At 32.9% G+C, this 24,477-nt stretch overlaps 2 protein-coding genes across 2 annotated transcripts; both read right to left on the bottom strand.

Annotated features, from left to right (window-relative positions):
- Positions 1-1,379: 1,379 nt before the first annotated feature.
- On the bottom strand, positions 1,380-11,868 carry LOC135849716 (dnaJ homolog subfamily C member 16-like). Its single transcript, XM_065370259.1, has 13 exons — positions 11,547-11,868; positions 11,406-11,475; positions 11,203-11,324; positions 10,991-11,121; positions 10,741-10,896; positions 10,424-10,607; positions 8,028-8,229; positions 7,722-7,941; positions 7,523-7,650; positions 7,176-7,438; positions 6,776-7,093; positions 6,485-6,692; positions 1,380-2,721 (listed from the first exon to the last, which is right to left on the bottom strand). The coding sequence occupies exons 1-13, from the start codon at positions 11,696-11,698 to the stop codon at positions 2,563-2,565; spliced, it is 2,313 nt and encodes a 770-aa protein (XP_065226331.1). The 5' UTR covers positions 11,699-11,868; the 3' UTR covers positions 1,380-2,562.
- Positions 11,869-18,183: 6,315 nt separating this feature from the next.
- On the bottom strand, positions 18,184-20,842 carry LOC135849715 (protein wntless-like). The gene is made up of 2 exons (XM_065370258.1): positions 20,601-20,842; positions 18,184-20,479 (listed from the first exon to the last, which is right to left on the bottom strand). The coding sequence occupies exon 2, from the start codon at positions 20,460-20,462 to the stop codon at positions 18,831-18,833; it is 1,632 nt and encodes a 543-aa protein (XP_065226330.1). The 5' UTR covers positions 20,463-20,479; positions 20,601-20,842; the 3' UTR covers positions 18,184-18,830.
- Positions 20,843-24,477: the final 3,635 nt, after the last annotated feature.

Genomic DNA, 24,477 nt, shown 5'->3' with positions numbered 1-24,477 from the left:
TTTGAAAAAATAGTCAAAAAGTATACTTTTTGGAAAAAAGTCAAGATTGTGTTCATTTTGGTCAAAATTGTATAAAAGTGTTCATTTTGGAGAGAAAAGTCAAAAAAACGTCAATTTTTGGAAAAATAATCAAAAATGTGTTATTTTTGTTTTGTCAAAATTGTAAAAAATGTTGATTTTAGAAAAAATCGTCAAAAAGTGTCAATTTTTTGGGGGGGGGGGGAGGGAAGTCTAAAAGGTTCACTTTTTGAAAAAATAGTCAAAAAGAGTCATATTCCGAAAAAAGTCAAGATTGTGTTCATTTTTGTCAAAATTGTATAGAGTGTTCATTTCAGGGAGAAAAGTCAAAAAGTGTCAATTTTGTAGGTACATATTTGTATAAAAAAGTAAAAAAGGTTCAATTTTTGATTGTGAAGAAGTGTTTATTTCAAAAAAAATTATCAAGAAGTGTCAATTTGGGCGAGGGGAGTCAAAAAGTGTGAATTTTGGATAAAAGTTGAAAAAATAGTCAAGAAGTATAATTTTTGGAAAAAGTCAAGATTGAGTTCATTTTTGTCAAAATTGTATAAGTGTTCATTTTGGGCGGGAAAAGTCAAATACTTAGTGTGGATAAAAAAGTCAAAAATGTCCAACTTTTGAAAAAAAAAGTCAAAAAGTGTCAATTTTTGGGGGAAAAGTCAAGATTATTGTGTACATTTTTGTCAAAATTGTGTAAAGTGTTCAGTTTGGGGGGGGGGGGAGTCAAAAGTGTCAATTTTGAATTTTAAAAAAGTGTCAATTTCTCGAAAAATAGTCAAGAATGTGTCCATTTTCATCTTTGGAGAAAAATGTAAAAAGATGTGAATTATTTTTTGAGAAATTATCAAAATGGTGTCAATTTTTAGAATAGTCAAAAACGTGCAAATCTTAGGAATAGTTGTCAGAAAGTGTCAATTAAAAAAAACATTCAAAAAGTGTCAATTTTTGGAAAAGTAATCAAGAATGTGCCTTTTTTTTACATAAATTGTATAAGAGTTCATTTTGGAAAAACATGTCAAAAAGTGTCAATTTTTGGAAAAATTGCCAAAATGGTGGCAATTTTTAGACTCAAAATGTACCAATTTTTGGAAAAATAGTCAAAAAGGTGTCAATTTTTAGCAAAATAGTCAAGAAGTATCCATTTTTAGAAAAGTTGTCAGACGGTGTCAATTTTTGGATGAAGTGCCAAAAAGTATTACATACTTTTGGAATGGTACAGAATACAGAATAATTATTAATTATATCTACATATTTAGGATTTTTTCATTATACAAAATTTCGAGCCCAGGGTAAACCGTCTTCTTTGCCCTCCACTCGACAACCCTGACATCATCGTAATGAAAAAAATAGGAAAACATCAATGATATTCAAAATGCTTTAATTAAAACGTAGTACACATAGATTAATTTTTTAAAAATGACGTAGATTTGAGACTAATGAAGATAACTCGCTGACTTGACTAGAATTAATAATACATAATAGGTAGTATTTTTTCATTCGGTAGCGAATACTGAGTGTTGTATTACTTTGTAGATAAAATGACATTAATGAGTGAAAAAGAAATTAAGTAAAACTAACCTGAACAAATTTTAACGCTTAAAATAAAATAGGTACAATGATGATCCGGCGGTTATAATAAATTAAAGTGAAAATTATTACTTATAGGAGAAAGTTGTCTTATATTGCGCAGTCGCCTTCAAGTGCGAAAAGTGAACTTGGGTTTTTTGAGTGTTGGCAACACTACATTAAATTAGAAACTGACTGAGAATGAAATTAAAATGCTAATTGAAAATTCAACTTAAATTAAATCAAAAACCGAATCACAATTATCAAAAATTGAAAGTTGAAAATGAATTTAAATAATCGTGTGAAACCAAAAACTCTAAACTGAGAATTCAAGTGAAAATTCTGATCATAAAATCACTGAAATGAAAAACTAAAATTGAAATCAACAGCCGAAAATGAATTGAAGAAACTAGAGCGTCAAAATCACAAGGCAACTTTCCCCTATCTACACAGCAATTTGGACTAGGTTTGTTCGTCATGGTAAACTAGATGATATTGCAATTAGCTAGTACATAGAAACTGAAATACGTAATACAAACATATCACTTATCTAATAGTAGGGATAAAAAGTTCGAATTCCCTTGGAATTTACAATAATTATTCAATCAACATAAACAAACTACCTACTCGTAATGTCGAAGAGGAGAAAAAAAAAGGTAAAAATACTATAACAACAAAAATACACAACGATGTCTTAAAATTGACGATTTACAAATTAGCAAAATGATTAGGTATAAAAATGAAATAGCTCACAAATAATTTAAATATCGTGCCGCGGCGAACAAAACAAAAAAAAATTTACACGATGAACAGAACATTTAAAAATAAAGGGAGGTACAGAACACTGAACATTTGAAGAAACAAAGTATCGTTGGGTAGCTTACGATAGGATAAAAACGTTTGTGCTAAATAAAAAATTTAAAATAAATCTCTTACGCGATAAAACGGCAGAAATGCTTTGCTCATCGAGAATCGAGATTATAGAATTTTGAATTCCGGCCAATGGTTGACACGATAACGGATAACTGAGCCAGATCCGTCGAATAATTTATCCAGCCATTCTCGTAGACCTTTTAATAGCTCTTCGTCCGTGTAGGTGGTGAATTTTGTAGATATAACAAAATTCTCGGCTTTTTCCTGTTGAATGATTTCGAAATTTTAGTACAAAAATTCATCAACTTCAACGTAAGAAGTAAGGTGCATCTTATTCGTGATTGGTGGAAAAAATCGTTTTTTTTTCGCTTCCAGTGAGAAAATCATGCCATGAAATTTTTAGTCAACTCGGTGAAAAATAAGACGTAGAGTGCCGGTGAGCCCCCCAATTTTACAAAATAAGAGAAAATTTAAAATATCAGAGAACATTTTTAAAGTTGTGAACTTTCCAATTCTAACACCGCAGTCGAGTTCATACTTAGGTAAAATGAACTTATATAAGACGTAGGCTACCAACTTCAGCTCCTTATCTCTACTCATGGCCAACTTGTGGATTAAAGGGGAGAGCTCTTATTATTATAACTACTTGTGAAAAAATAGTTGACACTTCTTGACAATTTACCCAAAAATTGACACTTTTTGACAATTTTTTCAAAAGTTGCAACTTCCTGACAATTTTTGACATCTTTGCCAGAAACACTTTAATGTTATTTTCTTCAAAAAATTACAATTTTTGACAATTTTACAAAAATAAGTTGACCCTTTATGACAATTTATCCAAAAATTGACAATTTCCGACAATTTTTTCCAAAGTCAAAACTTTGACAATTTTTTAAAAAATTGACACTTTTTGGCAGTTTTTTCAAAAATTGCCACTATTTTGTCAGAATTCAACGCTTTATAACTATTTTTTCAAGAATTGACATTTTTTGACAATTTTACCAAAAGTTGACACATTTTGACCATTTATCCAAAAATTTACACTTTATGAGAGTTTTTCCAAAAGTTGCAACTTTCTGACAATTTTTCCAAAAATCAACAATTTTTGACAATCTTTTCAAAAATTAACACTTTTTTGACATTTTTTTCAAAAACTGACTTAATTTTGACAATTTATTCAGAAGTTGACGTTTTTTGACTCTTTTTTAAGAAATTGACATTTTTTGACTCTTTTTCAGAAAATTGATACTTACTTTTTGACAACTTTACCAAAAGTTGACATTTTTTGACAATTTATCGAAAAATTGACACTTTTTAACAATTTTGACAAAAATCAACCATTTTTGACATTTTTTTTTTTAATTGACACTTTTTGACAATTTTTTTTTAAAAGCTGACACTTTTGGACACTTTTGACAAAAATCAACAATTTTTGATGATTATTATTCCAAAAATTAACCTTTTTCGTCATTTTTGGATTCCGGCTCATGTGCTTTTAAAACCAAAATATTATTGTGTTGTGAGCACTTTAAAAATAAATGCCTATTTCCCTTTTTCTATTTTTGACAAAAATCAACTTAATATTGACAATTTATCCGGAAATTGACACTTTTTGCCTCCTTTTTAAAAATAGACACTCTTTGAGAATTTTACCAAAAGTTTACAATTTTTGACAATTTATCCAAAAATTTGTGCTTTTGACAATTTTCTTTCAAAGCCAACAATTTTGACAAAAATCAACCATTTTTGACATTTTTTTTTAATTGATACTTTTTGACAATTTTTTTAAAAGCTGACACTGTTTGTCATTTTTGACAAAAATCAACCCTTTTTTGACATTTCTTTCAAAAACTGGACTTAATCTTGACAATTTATCCAGAAATTGACACTTTTTGCCTCCTCTTTAAAAATAGACATTCTTTGACAATTTTAACAAAAGTTGAAATTTTTTGACAATTTATCCAAAAATTGGCGCTTTTTGAGAATTTTACCAAAAGTTTACAATTTTTGACAATTTATCCGAAAATTTGTGCTTTTGACAATTTTTTTTCAAATCTGACAATTTTGACAAAAATCAATCTTTTTTTGAGATTTCTTTCAAAAACTGACTCAATTTTGACAATTAATCCAGACATTGACACTTTTTGTCTCCGTTTTAAAAATAGACATTTGATAATCTACCAAAAGTTGAAATTTTTTGACAATTTATCCAAAAATTGGCGCTTTTTGACAATTTTTTTACAAAGTCGTCAATTTTGACAAAAATCAACAATTTTTGACCCTTTTTCAAAAATTAACATTTTTTGACAATTTTTTTAAAAAACTGACCTCTGCCACCATTGAGAAAAATGTATCCAAAAATTCACACTTTTCAACTTTTTTTTCATAAATTGACATTTTTAGACATTTTTACCTAAAGTTAGCACTTTTTGTCAATTTATCCAAAAATTGGCACTTCTTAATGTACTATGTAGTTCTTACAAAAGTGTCAATTTCCCAACATCTTTGCCAAAAATGAACACTTTTTGAAATTTTTTTCAAAAATTGACGCTTTTTGACTATTTTTTCAAAAATTGACACTTTTTGACAATTTTACCAGAAGTTGTCACTTATTTTTGACATGGCAATTTCTGACAATTTTTACAAAAATTGGCGCTTTTTGACAACTTTTTCACAAAGTTGACAATTTTGACAAAAATCAACCATGTTTGACATTTTTGCCAAAATTAACACTTTTTGACTTTTTGTTAAAAAACTGACACTTTTTGACAATTTTGACAAAAATCAAAAATTTTTGACCCTTTTTCAAAAATCAACATTTTTTGACAATTTTTTTAAAAAACTGACGTCGTCTGACACCATTGAGACAAATGCATCCAAAAATTCACACTTTTCAAATATTTTTTCATAAATTGACATTTTTAGACATTTTTACCAAACAATAGCACTTTTTGTGAATTTATCCAAAAATTGACACTTTTTGATGTATTATGTAGTTCTTACAAAAGTGTCAATTTTCTAACATCTTCCCCAAAAATCAACACTTTTTGAAATTTTTTTTTCAAAAATTGACACCATTTTGACAATTTATTCAAAAATTGACGCTTTTGACTATTTTTTCAAAAATTGACACTTTTTGACAATTTTACCAGAAGTTGTCACTTTTTTGACAGTTGAACCAAAAATGGCAATTTCAGACAATTTTTACAAAAATTGACATTTTTTGACCATTTTTTCAAAAATTGACACTCTCTAACAACTTTTACAAAAAACTGGAATTTTTTGACAATTTTGACAAAAGCAATGACTTTTTGGGCAATCATCCAGTGCTGTTTGAAAATGTTGGCAAAAATTGGCCCATTTGACAATTTTACTAAACATAGACACTTTTTGATAGATATTTTTGATGGAAATGGACACTTCTGGACTATTTTGACACTTTTTGATCTGAGCACAAGGAAGGGGTTTTCTAATTGAAAAAGATTCCGCCCATTGAAAAATTTTCAAAAAATTTCCACAGAAATAAATTTTCTATTTTTTTTCATACAAGAGAAACAACATAAATTTGAGGGTCCAACGAAGGTTTTTTATTTGAAAAGGAGGTTATGTCAAAAAATTTTAATGTACAAATGAGATTCTTATTAAAAAAAAAAAAAAACATCATTAAATATATGAAAAAAAAAATGATTTTGATTAATTTTTTTATGACTTTTCAACTTTGAGGGGCTCTTACGGGGGGGGGGGGGGTCAAAATGGCTTGAAGGATCGGAGAAAGTTTCATCTTGAAAAGGGGATTATTAGGAAAAATTCGGACGCAGAAACAAAGAATATTGACAGATTGTTTTTTTTCTTCATATTTTCAACTTGAGGGGCTACCGGCACTACTTTTTTTTTGCAGATGGGGAAAATAAAAAATAGCGAATTACTATCTCATCCGAGGTAACAACTTGGATGGCTGGTAGGTGGAAAATTCTCGCTTTGCGAAATAAGATACACCCTGATAAGAATACAAATTAGCTAGGCTTACTTTACTAGGCAAAATGCCCGGATGTTTTATATGATACAGGCAGAAATACTTTCTCATTCCAGATAACGCTAGTACAGTTCCAGCACAAAAATATGGATTTATTTCAATTTCTTGCTGCTCTGGAAGACAGGCCTTGACTAATTCTGAATACCATTCCAGCGAAGCTTTCTTCTCCATATTCGCGTATCCGAATAGTAAATTTTTATTCCTGAACAATTTCAACATTTTAAGTACCTACATATTGATATATCTGGCAGAAAGTCGTACATTGAAAATGATCTTCAGACTTACTTGCGATACGGCCACACAGCTTTATAAAACTGCGATACTAATAAATCAGCTCGAACACGATCAAACATTAATATTATGGTGCGACACCCTGGCTTGAGTAATCTCACCATACCGTTATAGGTTTCAGCTTTCAGCTCGTGTAAACGAAGCTCGCGACTAGTAGTTATGCATTTACCATTTTTCAAGAACACTTCTGGCGATATCCCGTCTTTTCTGTGACAATTTGGAACACGTTTTTTCAATTCGAAACTTTCTTTGTATTTTTCTTCTTCGTGCGGTCCCATCAAGTTATTCATACTCAGTAATAATACATCGAACCTAAGACAATAATAATTAAAATACAAATTTACACAATATAAATCTCGATTACTAATTTCTGTAATGTAAAAACCGATCATACCATTTCAAGTTCATTTCAGTCCATCGGATTTTACGCCAATGGGTCGAAAAATACGCCACGAAATAAATTACTGTAACGACGAATATCACATAAGGAAGGAAATTTTCCAACGTGATTTTATTTATGTACATTTGCAGTCTGTGCATAATTCTATATATCAATCCGGGTGGTTTTTCGTTAATGAATTCGTTCAGTTTAAATGTATCCAATAGCAATGTCTGTTTTCCGTCAATAACTTCTTCGATGGAAAGCTTTAGACGTTCCTATGAATAAAAAAAAATCAAAGCCCAGTATGTTACGATGAACATGATTGTATTCGACGATATCGTTGCTCATTTAGTATTTACCTTCGTATTTTCATAATCTTCCCAATTACTATGACCGTTCATCAGCAACATATACTTCACATGATCTTTATCGATTCTCTTCAACGCAATAACATGAGGCGCATTGCCTAAATTTTTCGTAAACTCGTCTGAAAAATTCGCAATTTTAGTCGTCACAAAATGCTGAAGCCATATTTCGTAAAAATCAACCAATACTAACCTTCTATAGGTAAAACGAATCCTGGTTGGTAATCGTTATAAACGTACATAAACGAGACTTCTTTAAAATGACGAGAATATTCTTCGATAAATCTTCGAAATACGGTTTTTGGGTCGAATTCGCGGCCATGCAAGGAATTTTCAATGACTAGAATTATACACAGCGAAGCTTGGATTTTGGAATATTGCGAATTTATCGGGCAAATGGTATCGAACATTTCCTGTACATAACACCAATATCATCGTAAGTTCGATTCATTTTCAGATCTTTCGTATTTGTAAGACGTATTTAGATACGCTTTCTTACCTGCGAAGTGATTCGTGGCAATGTCAAGAAACTGTTTTCAAATAGAGTATTATTCAGAACTTTTGCAGGTATTACAGGTAAGCTGAGCTTTTTACACGGGATTTCTTGATTTTCTTTAAATAATAGCAACGTATCAAAAATACGCGACGCGTTCATTTTCTGTCGTATCTCTATCGTGTTATCATTTGACATATCGATAAATCTAAAAAAGTAAGAATTGATACGAAAATTAGCACACTTGTGTATTTATACTTGGTAGTCCGGCATATCACATGTATGGAGTAATTGCACCCCCCGTTTAAGGCCATTTTTCAATTTTTGGTAAATTTTCAAAAATCAAATTTGAGCCAAAAAAATTTTAAAAACAAATTTTTTTCCAAATAGATCTAGAAAGCTTAAATGTAGTATATACCCTAATTTCAACCTGCCAAATAGATTGGAAACGGGATCAAACCGTTTTGAGCAGTTTTAAAGCCTCCAGCAGATTTTTGAAACTCAAAATTTCCACAACATTTCATCAAGTGGAGTTGGAAACCTTAAATTCATTTTGTAAACTAATTTCAATACTCTATAAAGTCGACTGAAGGTAGATTTCAAGTCGTTCTGGAGCCTCCAGCAGATTTTTTGATGCTCGGAATTAAATTTCAGGTTTAAAAAAATCTGCTGGAGGCTCCAGTAATTTCCGAAAAGTCGCTGGAGGCTCCAAAATGACTCGTACTAACCTGCAGTTGACTTGATAGCGTGCTGAAATCGGAGTGTGAAATGAATTTTGGATTTAAAGCTCTGTTTGGTTAAATTTTATAGACATTTCCAGCATAGAAAAATCTGCTGGAGGCTCCAGTATTTTCCAAAAAGTCGCTGCAGCCTCCAAAGTAGATTCAGGGTATCGAACGGAATTTTTCAGACGAAAATCACTACAATTTTTTAAAAAAATTTCTTAACAATTTTTGCCCCCACCCCACCTAACAAATTTTTCCAACTTGATAGAGTTATTCCGAAAATGTCACCTTTGAACACTGATGTGGCATTTTTCAATTTCAAAGCAATCTAGAACGCCGAAAGAACCAAGGGGAAAAGCTCTCCAAAATTTATTTTAAAAAAATCAAAAAACAAATACCTACTTAACTTGACAAAATTATTAATTTTTGACGTGAGAAGTTTGTTTCAAATTTTAAAATCATTTTTTTATAAATTTAAATTTTGAACAAGAAAAGAAAATTGACTTTAATAATTCAACAAATTATTCAAGATCACTTTTGATGTGATAGTTGATTTTTTTCAGTTCTGGCATTTTTAAAATCGGAACAATAATTTTTTAAAAATTTAAATTCTGGATTAGAAAAGTAAATCGACCGGACGCCAGCGAAGCAGAAACTTTGGAAAATGTGGCATTTGAGAAGTAAAACGAAGCTATTTTCTCTGTTTTTTTTGGGCTATTTTTGATATTTTTGAAATTTGAGTCAAAAGCCTAATTTCCAAAACACATCTAAAGTGATCTGAAAGAGGAAAAAATGATGGCCCAACCAACGCAGTGAGGGTGAATTTTTACAAGTCAAATAACTAAGAGGAAAGGGTTCGACATGTAGGTATCCAAAGTTTAAATAAAATCAACTTCAGTCGACTTCATAGCGTATTGAAATTAATTTACAGAATGAATTTAGGTTGTCCAACTGCATTTGATGAAAATTTGTGGAAATTTCAAGTTTCAAAAATCTACTGGAGGCTTCTAGAATTTTCAAAAAGTCGCTGGAGCCTCCAAAACTACTTTAAATCTACCTGCAGTCGACTTAATAACATATCGAAATTAATTTACAGAATGAATTTAGGCTTTCCAACTGCATTTGATGAAACTTTGTGGAAATTTCAAGTTTCAAAAATCTACTGGAGGCTCCAAGAATTTTCAAAAAGTCGCTGGAGGGGTCAAAATGACTCAAAATCACCAGCAAAAGACTTAATAACGTGTTTAAGTTGGAATGCAGCGTGAATTTCGGATTTCCAACTTCATTTGATGATCAATTAATTTCACCTTTTACAACACGAACACTTTTTTTATTCACGAAAAATTAAAATTACAAATATTTGATGAAATTTTGTGGAAATTTCGAGTTTCAAAAATCTGCTGGAGGCTCCAGAACTGCTCAAAACGGTTTTAAACCGTTCCCAATCGATTTGGCAGGTCGAAAATAGGGTATACGCTAAATTTAGAATTTCTAGGTCAATTTGATAAAATTTTGGTTTTTTCTCATTTTTGGCCTAAATTTAATTTTTTTTTAATTCACCAAAAATCGAAAAATGCATTTCAGAATTTGAAATTTTGGTTGTAATTACTCCATATTCGCCATAAGACAGACTATAGGGTATTTTTTCTCATTTCAGAGTTTTAATTTATTACATACCCGAACAACACACTATTGCGATGAAGGAAAGCAATCAGAAGATACTGTAACCTAACTGGTAATGATTGTTGAAATAATAACGCTCTAACTTTATTATCGGTATGCCACGAATTGAGGAATTTCTTCGCAGATTTATCGGAAATTATTTGCAATAAATCGGTAGGTAGATTTTTGCGAATAAAATCTGGAAATATAAAAAATAACAAACATAAATTAATAAACGAAAGTTGAAACACAATGTGTTTGTGATGGATTACGTTGAGAATAAAAATGCAGCTAGTATTTTGCTCACGCAGCGAGTACCACCGGTAGCTTACCCATAATCAGAAAATCATAGAATTCACTATCGTAAGGAATAGTCACACCATCAACTAGCAATAAAAGGTATGGAAAAGTAGTAGGATACTCTCCTACGATATTTTTAGTATCTTCGAAACTTTCTTTATCCATATTTATGGTCACCATCACAACACCTGTCACGAGATCAGATAAAAATACATTGATTAAAAAGTGAAACATCGTAATACATTTCGATTAATTGATCAACAAACTGTGTAATATATCTACCTAATGGTGTTAGAATTTCTAATAGATTGAACCATTCGTGTATTACTCGAGTACTGGAGGAATTAACGGTATAAAATAAAACCAAATGAAGACTTTTATTACTGTTCTGCATCAATTCTGTGTTGTATAATCTGTAATAAAGTAAGTATATTCCACATGAAATTATACACCATACGAAAGCCATTCGATTCGTGAATCATCGTAGGACATACCTCAAAGGAACAGATATACCATGAAGCACATCTATATCCAAATTTTGTATCGTAGCTCTATAATAATCAGACGTCAGTAAATGTTTATCACGAAAGTCCATGTCCATATCGGTTTTCAGTTCCTGTGCAGACATAATACGAGCATTAAAAACACAACTAGGTATACTAGAATCTCTCTACAGATAACGTTCAACGAAACTTACTTTATAAGCTTGAACTATTTTTAGATGTAATATTTCCGATTCCGAACTAAACGATTTGCTGGCTTTATACCTGCAGAAAATGAAGAAATTAATCGAGTGGTTTAGGGTGTGCAGCTGAGTGATAATGATTGTGTTACTTACCATTGTCTGAGTAATTTATGGAATTCTAAACGCATCTCTTCGACGGTAGCATCTTCGCTAACTTTTAGAATTTTGTGTAAAATACCATAACTTTCGACATAACGAGTTACAATAAATATTATAAATAAAACCCAAAGGGTTACTGGTTTCATCACAGTTTAGCGTTGGAAGAAGAAATAGATTCATTTATAACATTTCAAATTGGTCAGAATTTTGTGTAACATAACAAAGTAAGCTGCGATCTAATTAAAATATAATTAAATTGTCTGGAATATAGACAACAAATATTAATTAGTGTAAATACTAATTTGTAATCAGATCACTCAGTATCAGAGTTATCAAATGATGAAGATAAAAACTTGGCTTGATGACGCGCTGTCCAGGTTCGCTACCATCGCGTGACGTATGCAGACGGATCAAAAATTCAAAATGCATTGGTTAATTTAATACTTTGCGAAAAATCGCCACTGCAAACTTGCCAAAAATTCCTAAATCCTAATTTTGCCAAAATTATCAAAAAAAGCCTCGTTTTTGTCAAAATTATAAAAAAAAATCCTCTCTTTTGTCGAAATTGTCAAAAAACACAGTGTTTTTGGCCATAATTGTCGAAAAATAAAATAATCCCACCACGTTATCAAAAAATACTATATTTTTTTTGTAAAAATAAACAAGAACCCCTGCTGTTTGCCAAAATTATTAAAAAATCTCAACTTTTTTTTGTAAAAATAGCAAAAAAAGCACAATATTTTTTGCAAAAATGTTTGGAAAAATTGTCAAAAAAGAATCATTTTTCCCAAAATGCAAAAATTGTACAGAAGTTTCTTTTTTAAAAAAATTATAAAGAATCCCAACCCAACTGTTGTTGAAATTGTCAAAAAAGTCTATTTTTGCCAAAATTGTTGAAAAATACCTTTTTCTTGACGTTATCAAAAAAGTCATTATTTTGCAGATACGAGGTCTGACAATTATATAACGACATTTTTGACATAGATGAAGTTGTGGTAACACTACAACAATGAACGAGGTCTCGTTCGAAAGAGGAGTGGATTCTCTACTACTGTGCAAAATTTCGAGTCGATTGGATGAATTTTGCGTGTTTTGTAGCTGCTTGAAGTGAACAACTTTTAGAGCCTCGTCGTGAAACTTTGAGGAGTAACTTGAGGAAGATATTTGAGTCAAGGAGATCAAACTTTTGAGTTGGGGGAGAGTTTAAGGTCTGAAAAGGTCAAATGAGATGTTTAGAAGAGGTAAGAAAATTTTGGAGAAAGATCAAGTGATCAAAATCTCACAAAAAGTAGGTCATGAAAAACTTGTTCCCAAGCGGCTCTGAGGAAACATCCTCTGAGGTGAGTAAAAAAAAAGTTTAAGTAGATTGACCTCATATATCATCAGTGTAGTCATCCTTCAACTCAGGGCATCATATTTATTCTCAATGCATCCCTTTAGAAAACTGCTTTGACTCTCTCAGAGGTGACTTTCTCAAAATTTGAGTGAAAGTTTTTGAGTCGTCCTCAGAAATGCAATTGATGTTGATATTCAAGTAAAAACCATCTGAGAACGAAGTAAAGGTCACAGGGAATCGAAACTGGTGAGGAGAAATGGTGAGGAGACGCTAAGATGTTTTGAGGAGATGAATGTTCCTCTGAGAAGTAATTTGCAACACTCATTCTCACGACGAGGCTCTAAAAGTTGTTCACTTCAAGCAGCTACAAAACACGCAAAATTCATCCAATCGACTCCAAATTTTGCACAGTAGTAGAGAATCCACTCCTCTTTCGAACGAGACCTCATTCATTGTTGTAGTGTTACTACAACTTCATCTATGTCAAAAGTGTCGTTTTATAATTGTCATACCTCGTATGACCAAAAAACGTTGTTAGTAGCAAAAATTTTGAAAATTCCTGCTTTTTTTGTCAAAATTATCCTAAAAACTCCTTATAATGTTTTTTGCGAGAATTGTCTGCAAAGTGCAAAGTTCTGTTCCTTCTGTTTTTGCCTAATGGCTAATAGCCCTGTCAAAATGCAATTTGACCCAAACATAATTGGGATCAGAAGTTTTTTTGCTGAATATTGTCTAGCTAGGGTGGTATGCTGAACAACATACTAAAAGTCCCCGCCTCTACCCCACCAGCTAACCCTCCACAGTGGATCAAAGCCCCCCAAAATCAGTTTTTCGTCAAGAACTCCTGAAATGTTGAATTTCGAGTAAAATGAGCTCAAAGATCATTTCATCTCCTCTCCAATACCTATCAAATGAGCTATCGACCAACTCCCTAGCCTCAAGGGGGGTGGCGCTATGACCCCTCAAAGTGACGTGATTTTAATAATTTTACATTTTATAACTTGGGACTTGTAATCTGTTCTAATTGATAAAATGAAGTCAAACTTGGGGACTGGGATTCTTTTGGGATCTCAAGTTGACCTCTGGAGTGGGGAGGGTCAAAGTTGAAAATTACAGAAAGGTCGTTTTTTTGGAGGGGCATAACATGACCCCAAATGGATGAAAAGGGTCCAAAATCATACCATCGGACAGTACCCCATCTGTAATCAACATATCCAAATTTCAGCTTCCTAGGCCAACTCCACCCAATTTAAAGCGGAATTAAGCTGAAAATCCCCTTATTTTTGCCCCTATTTTCGGTTTTTTCCATCTTAAAAGGAGTGGGGATGACCTAGGAAGCTGAAATTTGGATATGTTGATCACAATGGGAATACTGTCTGATGGTATGATTTTGGACCCTTTTCATCCATTTGGGGTCATGTTATGCCCCTCTAAAAAAATGACCTTTCTGTTATTTTCAACTTTGACCCTCCCCACTCCACAGGCCAACTCTAGCTCTCAAAAGAATCGCATTCCCCAAGTTTGACTTCATTTTATCAATTAGAACAGATTACAAGTCCCCCCCTTGAGGCTAGGGAGTTGGTCGATAGCTCATTTGATAGGTATTGGAGAGGAGATGAAATGATCACTGAGCTCATTTTACTCAAAATTCAATATTTCAGGAGTTCTTGACGAAAAACTGATTTTGGGAGACTTTGATCCGGGGGGGGGGCGGGGACTTTTAGTATGTTGTTCGGCATACCACCCTAGACAATATTCACCAAAAAAACGTCTGTTATTTGACTGGGCTATAAATTGTCAAAAAAATCTCGTTTGTGTGACAATTGTAAAGAAGTTTCTTTTTTTGTCAAGATTATAAAAAACTCCTAACTTTTGTAAAAATTGTCAAAAAAAACTTCTGCATTTTGCCAAAATGTTCAAAAAAATCCTCTTTTTTGCCAAATCCTTGTTAAAATCAATTTTTTTCGATGAAAAAAAAAACAATTTTTTACCAAAATAAATTCATACTTACCTACTCTCAATACTTATTGTAAAAAAAAAAACGTTGCTTTTACCCAAAATTTTCAAAACTTCTGCTTTTTGTCAAAATTGTCAGCAAGTTCTAATTTTTTGACAAAATATTGTAGGCAAAGACCTTTTTTTGACAATTTTTCCCAAAAAATTCTGTTTATGCCGAAATGGTCAATGCCTTTTTTGACAAAGTGTAAACATTTTTTGTTTTTATGCAGAAACGACGATTTTATGGATTATGATGTGCATTTTGTACAATCATCATTTCATTTTTCTCAGCGAAAAATGTTGAGGATTTCAAAAAATGTTGGTGTCATTGAAAAGGGGACAACATTTCCTTTATTATGGTACATATTAAAAAAATTATGGGGTATTCGAGATGGATTTCGAGGAAAACGCATCGAAAGTTGCTCAAAAATTTATTTAAACACCAAAAAAAATGTTTGAAAATTGCTGATAATTGAGGAAATATGTCAAAATTCAAAAAAAATAACAAATTGATGAAAATTCTGAAAATTTGATCAAATAACATTGAAATTGAGTGAAATTTCGTCAAAAGTATACCTACTGAAACAACAAAAAAAATTTAAAATTACTGAACTTTCAAAACTTTTGTTCATTGAGTATCAAAATTCAATTTCGTATCAGGTCTCTGAATTTTTATCCAAATTTTTTAGCGAGTTCCTCGCATAATTATCAGTTTTGAAGTCTAACTGTACGACATGACACTACGAAATTTGGAGAAAAAAGTTGACTGAAAGGAATTTCAAAATTATTATTCAACGAAAATTTCCAAGATTCGAAGTTAAGCTTTTTTGGGAGCTCGATTCTCAAGAGTTTTGCCAATTTCGAAGCTGTAATTTAAAATTTAAAAAAATAACTCAGTAAGCATTATTATAGGTAGGTATTACTGAATATTTGGCGAGGTGGAGGTACAGAACTTCCAAAATTTTGGTCAATGTGTAAAAAAAAACCGTCAAAGCTCGTGTTATTTTGTTTTCAGAAGAGCTGAATATATATTATAAATATCAATTTGTGTTTTTGATCTAACGCTTCTCAAACTTTCAAGTTCTCCTATTGCCCTTTCTAAAGCCTCCGATACCTCGCTAATTACCTGAAAAAAGAAAAAAAAACATTAATAAAATAAACGCGCAGCTTTCTAGAGAAATAAATATTTTATTACGTAATACTCGCCTCAATTTACATTATTTCTTTAAAAACTATTTTTGTTCGATTCATTTTAAACTATACAATACATTTTAAAAAAAGGAAAAAAATACATACAATAATAAGTAAAAGGAAGATAAATTAAAATAATTATGTACTGGCTATAGGAACCTAAAAAGTTGAGCGTAAATATAGATCGTAAATCTACATAAATAAAGGTACGATTCACAGGCAGAAATTCAGTATTTTATCATACACATGGCGGTATGCGGTAACAACAATGGCCTGGTAAATATGATTTGATCGTACCGGTAGGAATATTTAGCGTCCAGTTTGTTTAAAAAAAATAACATAAAAATTTTCAAAAAAAGCAACAAAATAAAATAGAAAAAGATCGAGCATCACAAAATAATTGAATTTGTCGCCTCATCTTGGCGTACTATATTCATTCAGACAAGTTAGCGAGCCGTAAAACAACGCTTCTTAATCAGGCACCGGACAATTAAGTATTTCGTTGCATAAAATGCTACGATTGGAAGTTGGTTGAGAATTTTTGATACGAATCAATGAGAAGAGGTTTGCGAAGGAAAAATTTGGACGAACAGAATTTTAAATATCGCATTTTTAAGAAAAATACACAAAACGTTACCGAGTTTGTAAAACTTAAAGTATCCTTGAGTTACTTATAAAAAGGCAAGACAAAAGGCTTCGATCAACATCAAGTTGAGATTAATACTGAAAAAAAAAAAAAAATACTGAAAATTAAACTTGTAAATTAAAAACACACTAAAGCGTTTGTTCTAAAAATAACGTTCTCGGAATTCTTAATGGAAAAATAAACGAATGAATTTCAAAAAAAAATTTCATTTGGGAAGAACCTTACGTACGAAGATTTTTTGAAACCGGTTCATTAATTTGCAACCAGTTGACAAAAAATACCCAAAAATTGTAGATAGGGGAAAAAGCTTGAATAAAGAGTTGTAGAGCGTGAAAATTGAACCATTTTCACTGACCGGATTCTGAAACCGGTTCATTAATTTGCAACCAGTTGACAAAAAATACCCAAAAATTGTAGATAGGGAAAAAAGCTTGAAAGAAAGTTGTAGAGCGTGAAAAATTGAACCATTTTCACTGACCGGATTTTGAAACCGGTTCATTAATTTGCAACCAGTTATCAAAAATTACCTTAAAATTGGTCATCGAGAAAAAAGCTTGAAACAAAAGTTGTGGGGCATGAAGAATTACACAATTCTGTTCAATCACATTTTGAAACCAGTTCATTAGTTTGCATTTAGCAACCAGTTTTTGACAATCACCTAAAAATTGAAGATAGAGAAAAAAGCTTGCAACAAAAGTTGTAGAGCGTGAAAAATTGATCTATTTTTGCTGATCGGTTTTGAAAATGGCTAATTAACTTGCAACCAGATACTTTTGATGGTTTGTTGCGATTTAATGAACCGGTTTCAAAATCTGATCAGCAAAAATGGTTCACTTTTTCACACTCTACAGTCTACAACTTATGTTTTAAACTTTTTTTTCTATCTTCCATTTTTAAGTGATTGTCAAAAACTGGTTGCTAAATGCAAACCAATGAACCGGTTTCAAAATGTGATTGTACAGAATTGTGAAATTTTTTATGCGCCACAACTTTTGTTTTAAGCTTTTTTCTCGATGTCCAATTTTAAGGTAACTTTTGATAACTGGTTGCAAATGAATGAACCGGTTTCAAAATCCGGTAAGCAAAAACGGTTCAATTTTTCACACTCTACAACTTTTGTTTCAAGCTTTTTTCTTCATTTCCAGTTTTTAGATAATTTTTGATAACTGGTTGCAAATTAATGAACCGGTTTCAAAATCCGATCAGCAAAAATGATTCAATTTTTCACGCTGTACAACTTCTGTAGTTCTGTTTCAAGCTTTTTTCTTCATTTCTAGTTTTTAGGTAACTTTTGATAACTGGTTGCAAATTAACGAACCGGTTTCAAAATCCGGTTTCAAGCTTCTTTTCCTATCTACAATTTTTGGACATTTTTTGTCAACTGGTTGCAAATTAATGAACCGGTTTCAAAAAATTCATATCACGTTTTTGTCGTCTTAGTGTGTAGAATACATTGCGCCAATAAAAACCAGTTTGAATTTTTTGACCAGACCGGTTTTTCAATTTGTGGACACCCTGTGCATTGGCTTGAAATTTTCAAGGTCGTTTTTGAAAGCCCTTATTTTTCTCTACTCAACGCCTCTTCATTCATCTCTCTAGCTCTTTCCACTTGAAAATAAGTCACCGACACTACTTTTGTGTCATACTGTACATCATGAAAAGTATTGTAATACGATGGGGATTGAATTTGATCAGAACCTGATCAACTTTTTGTTGAACTTGAACTGAGTTTGATGGGCTTCAATATCGGATCAAGATTTTTGTAAAATTTGAAAATGGAGACTAAGAGTGCTTCGCGGACCAACGTGTAGAATAAAAAGAATGATCAGTTGTTGATAAATGTGTGAAAATTTGGAAATTCATTCGTCGATTTTCCCTCGAAACAATAGTCAAATAAAATACAATAGTACGAGTACAAATGGTACAAAAAAAATCCTATCAAAAAATAGATATTTAAAAAAAAAACGAATCGTAACCACACGTTCGCGATAAACTTGTGTAAAAATAAGAGGAAAAAAAATCGATAAAAACAAACTGAGATCTGATATTTCTGGCAGAGGAGGGAACCTGCACCTAAAAAAGTAGACTCGTCAAGATATGGGAAACATTAATCGGTGAACATTTTCTTCGCGTAACTCGTTAGAAGCGATATTTCACTAGGTTCGTTGTTGGAAATATGGCTCAATTCGATACCATCGGCGGCCGAACTTTGTAAATCAACCTCGGAAGGCCATTGCTTATGAGACGGAGCGTATAAAATCATTAACGCCAATATGTACACGTTCCACATACCGTAGACACCGGTAAGAAAAGCCGACGTGAACTCTATCTCGATCTCTTCGTTCCATTTCCAACGACCTTCGGAGACTTGATCCAATATAAATCCGATTATCGTCATCGCGGCGCAGGCTAAGGTGGCCAACATTAGGAATTTAAATCGGTAAATGATACCTTCGTAGTGAAGTCTGCGTACGCTGGACATACTCGGAAGAGCGGATCGTTTAATGCTTATGTTGCAGAACACTCTCCAAATCATGTAACATAAAAATATAAAGTAAAAACTGGCTGATATACCCGCGCAGATAATGAACGTTAGAGCTAAATTAGTATCCAGTTTGTTCACCCAAATCGAATAGAACGGATTCGTTATCTGCGATCCTTTTTCAAATAAGTCGAATACGAGTAAAGATGCGCAACCGATGGCCACGGCGCTCAAATGTTTCCAATAGGTTCGCAAGTGATGAGGTGTAGGATCTTGGATCATCAAGTGCTCGCCGGCAAACACCAACCAAAACGATAACAAGGCTGCGTAGAATATACCTTGTCTGATATCTTGATACAGCGACATGAACGGTAACTCGAAGAACAACGTGAATAATTCGACCGGAAGATTTAAAAACGTCAACGTAGCTCCCAGAGACAGCAGCATGTATTCGAGTAACACAGGGGCTCGATTCAATTGCTTGACTCGATTCCAAAACCAAACCATGGTTAAAATGATGAGCGGAGTGAAGGCGGTCTTCATAGTTAACCAAACTTTAGTAAATCCGCCGTTTTGATTAATAGCAACGAGCCATATATCAGTGACTCGTCCCAAATCGGCGTTCGTCGGTTTACCCAGTTCCGCCGGTAGTCGAATATTAACCACGTAATAATCGTGATGCAAAGATGCCAATTCGAATAAAGGCACGATTTTACACTCGTAATCGTATCCCGGTGTTTTATGATCGGCAACGCATTCCAAATGTCTTTCGACGATACCTTGCGAGTAGATTTTCCAATCACCGCTGGCGTCTTCGTCATTTCTATAGGCTAGTTTTACATCTAACGTTAATAATAAATCGGACGGCATTTCGTGAGTGCTATCGTACTCGATATCAAAGTGCAATACTCCTAACAAGTTCTGCTGCCATCTAGAGTAATCGAGAACCATATTACTTCTAGGATTTGGTAGCTGGAACATGAATACTATCTGATTCGCTACTTGCACTTTGCTATCAATTTTACTAATAATATTCGGACAGCCTTCTTTAGTTTGAGCTCCTTTGCTGTCCCGGTTGTAAAACACTCTACTCGTATCGTTCGAGAGGCATTTCTGCGCCAAAACACTATCAGCTGTCGATGGAGAAGGTGCGATCAAACCACCGATGAGGAAACATGTTGTTTGCAAAATCGCTAAAATGCAAACCAGCACGAATAATTTTCTGCCACTGAGGTTCTCTAGAATTACTCCAGGCATTGCGACAAACGTTCGATCTGTAAAACGAAAAACGTGAAATAACAAAAAATATAACCGTAGTAGTGATTCACCGGTGTTTGAATTTCTGAGAAAAATGCACCATCAAATTACCCTGTAAGCAACATTTATTGTACTCACCGGAAGCCTGGTTCTGCGAATTAATATATCAGCTCAACACTGTAGAATACTGTTCACAATTCTATTATTATGAAAATCATTATTATTAACAACTTTGAAACAATTTAATCGTCGTACAAAAGTTCGAAATTCGAAAACTTGAAAACACTTCAATGAAAACAATAAACAAACAAAAAATCAAGAGGGTGAGGTGGAGAGGAGAGGGAGACTCGAAAGTGCACTCGTAATTTTACATAATGCCACATTTCACAGAGAAAAGTAAGATGAATCATTTTGCAATTGGCACCCCTCCCCTCAGGCGGTCCTCCGAGGCTCCGAGACTCGGAGTCAGTTTTTTTCTTAAAGGGGGAGGGGGAGTCCTAAGGAGTAAGGAACATTTCTAGTTCTAGCCCTTGTAAAAAGTGGCCCTACTTACAAAATCAGGTCAGCCGAAATCACAGATTTTCAGATTTTGCGTTCCAAGTTCCAAGTCTTCCAACCTTCCAACAGTTCCAACATAGGACTTGCAGTTTTGCTTTTGCACAAAATTTTTCAACTGTACAAAGGTATATCGAAAGATCAAGCAAAAATTCATCAGTTCATCACCTGTCAAAATTTCAAGTGCTAAAGTGCGTTTTTCGATTTGTGGTGAATTTTTGAAAATCAAATATTCAAATTTAGGCCAAAAATGAAGGGAAAAAATCAAAAATCTTACCAAATTGACCAACAAGCCTGAAATTTGGGATACACCCTATTTTCGACATGCCAAATCGATTGGAAATTATTTCAAGCCGTTTGGAGCAGTTCTGGAGCCTCCAGTAGATTTTTGAAACTCGAAATTCCCACAAAATTTCATTAGTTGTAGTTGGAAAGCCGAAGGTGGATTTTAAGTCGTTTTGGAGCCTACAGTGACTTTTTGAAAATTACTGGAGCCTCCAGTAAATTTTTGAAACTCGATATTTCCCAACATTTCGTCAAATAGAGATGGAAAGCCGAAATCCATTCTGCAAACTAATTTCAATGCGTCACGAAGTCCACTGCAGATGGATTTCAAGTCGTTTTGGTTTGGAGCCTCCGGCGATTTTTTGAAAGGTCGTGTGGCGTTTTTTGAAAAAATAGCTGGAAGCTTCAAAAACATTTGAAACCACCAAACCACCATGTAGTCGACTTCATATCGTATTGAAATTAGTTTGCGAAGTAAATTTCAGCTTGCCAACTCCATTTAGTAAGTATAAAATGTTGCGGGAATTTCAAGTTTCAAAAATCGACTAGAGGCTCCAGTAATTTTCAAAAAGTCGCTGGAGGCTCCAAAATGACTTGAACCCACTTGAAGTCGTCTTCAGAGGGTGTTAGAATTGGAGTGTAAAGTAGGTAAATATCAGCTTTCTATCGCCATTTGATGTCATTTTGTGAAAATTTGAAATTTCAGAAATCTGCTGGAGGCTCCAGTAATTTTCAAAAAGTCGCTGGAGGCTCCAAAACGACTTGAAATCCCACTGCAGTTGACTTCGTAGCGTGTTGAAATTATTTTGCAGAATGAATTTTGGCTTTCTAACTCAGTTTGATGAAATTTTGTAGGAATTTCGAGTTTTAAAAATCTGCTGGAGGCTCCAGAACTGCCCAAAACGGTTTGAAACAGTTTCCGATCGATTTGGCATGTCGAAAATGTGGTATATCCAAAATTTCAGCTTTCCTGGTCAATTTGGTAAAATTTTGATTTTTTTCTCTCATTTTGGCCTAAATTGGATTTTTTTAAATTCACCAAAAATCGAAAAACGCACTTTAGCACTTGAAATTTTGACAGGTGATAAATTTTTGCCTGCTCTTTCGATCTATCCTTGTACGGTTTTGAAAAATTTTGTGCAAGTCCTATGTTGGAACGCAAAATCTGCGATTTCGGCTGACCTGTCAATTAAAATGGCCGCCATTTTGTAAGTAGGGTCACTTTTTTTGGAGGTACAAGGGCTAGAAATGTTCCATAGGACTCCCCATTTAAGAAAATAGTTGTCCCGGAGGATCGACGGGGGTGGGGGTGCAATAGATCCTTAAGCGGGCTCCTCGACTAAAATGAGACATTTTCTCAAATTTTTGTAGTTTTCTGAGTCTGACTGGTACATAAATTTTTGATAGTTTTGAGCGATTTCCAAAATTAATTTTGATATTTTTATCTCGTACCTATTTTATTATTGAATTATTCATTTCTGCCGCTTTATTAAACGTCGAGATTGTCAGAATTTTTGCTTTTTTGGCCTTCGACCTTTATTATTTTATGTACGATTGTATTTGTTGATAGATTAGTAATTTTATAACCAGGGCTCGGATATTCTTTCCCTAAAAAACCCAAAATATGCGCTTAAATTCCCTAAAAAAAATGACAAAATATGTGATGCGATCTGGGATAGGGTACCCAAAGTCGGAAAATTTTTTTTCGTTTTTATTGTGTTATTTGAAAGCTTAAAATGTCAGCTTTTTTTTAAAAAAAAGATATTAAGTCTAGCCCTTTTTGCGGCTGAGCAATGAACAGTTGAAGTTTCTGCTTAAAAAAAGAAAATTTTGAGAAAATCAAAGTTCAAAGTTTTTCCTTCAAAATTTCGAAAAAAAATTATTTTTTCGACTTCTACTGCACTAAATTGGCTGAAATTTTGATATGATACTTCAAAATTATAGACAATCAAATTTTAAAAATTGTGTCAACATTTGTTGACTATTTGTTGAATATCATGTTGAGGGAAACACATTTTTTGTACAGAAAATTTGAAAAAAAAACCATTAAAATGTGTAAAAAATGCAAATTTTACAGAAACTCACGACTTTAAAAAGAAATAAGTGAAAAAAATTATAAAAATTTTTTAGGAAGCCGGAGCCGGAGCAAGAGGTACTTGAAATTTGAAATTTTTCAAGTGGAGCCAGAGGTGGAGGTGGAGGTACTTATAAAAAATCTCCGGAGCTGGAGCCGGAGCCGGAGCTGGAGGTGGAGGCACTGATCCCCTCCCCCCGCGATCCCTGAATTTCAAAAGCACTTGAGTTTGCTCGTTTTGACATTTTCATCCGTAATTTAGCAACTTTAAATTAAAATTTAAAATTTAATATATCAACCGTATTGTAAAAAATAAAAATAAAATAACACATTGCAAAGAGTGAAATTATTTATTTTATTTTTCGCAAATAATTGATAATTCATGGAAAATCAATGAATTGGGATGAATATTAATAATATTATTAAAATATTTTATAATAAATAATTAAAAATTATATATATTATCATTGATTTTTTACGTATACAGATAGTCCATGTAATGGTTCTAAAACGAACAGCCCTTATGCATCCGACCACATTGCCGCGCTACAGTCGCTGCATCCGACAGAACACTCTTCGGATGCAGCATACTTCATATCTAGTGCGAAAGATGGCGCTTTTGAGAAAGTGTATTTGTGTGAGTGTGCGAATGTGTAAAATTATTCTCTGTAGTGGTGACTACGGAGTTGCGTTTAAGTGTAGCGAGATGACAAGAAATATGTGAATGAATAGAACAGACCATTGAATACAATGCATGACGCGGGTAGGTGATGAGGGTGTAAATGCTAAAGAAAAAGAACATTGATCTCCAGAGGTGGAAAAAATATATGTACAAAAGGCAGACGAACTGTTTCATATCATTGTTTAACCAGAAAATAAGTACCCCGATTTGTAATAGGTACCGTTGGTTTTTTACGTAAAAAATCAATTCTGGTAGGTAGAGGTACATATGTGAAAGATTTCGAATGGAGATAATATAACTCAATTAGAATATGCCTATTTCATTGCATCAAACCAAGATGCATATCAAATAAGTACTTGATAACACTTATGTTAACAATCAAGTCCTACAAGAGAGGTACATTCCGACTCAGGAACTGA

Source organism: Planococcus citri, chromosome 1 (genome assembly GCF_950023065.1).
Source record: "Planococcus citri chromosome 1, ihPlaCitr1.1, whole genome shotgun sequence".
Classification (NCBI taxonomy): Eukaryota; Metazoa; Arthropoda; class Insecta; order Hemiptera; family Pseudococcidae; genus Planococcus; species Planococcus citri.
Note: the sequence above shows the minus strand (reverse complement) of the source record. Positions and strands in the feature narration are given on the sequence as shown.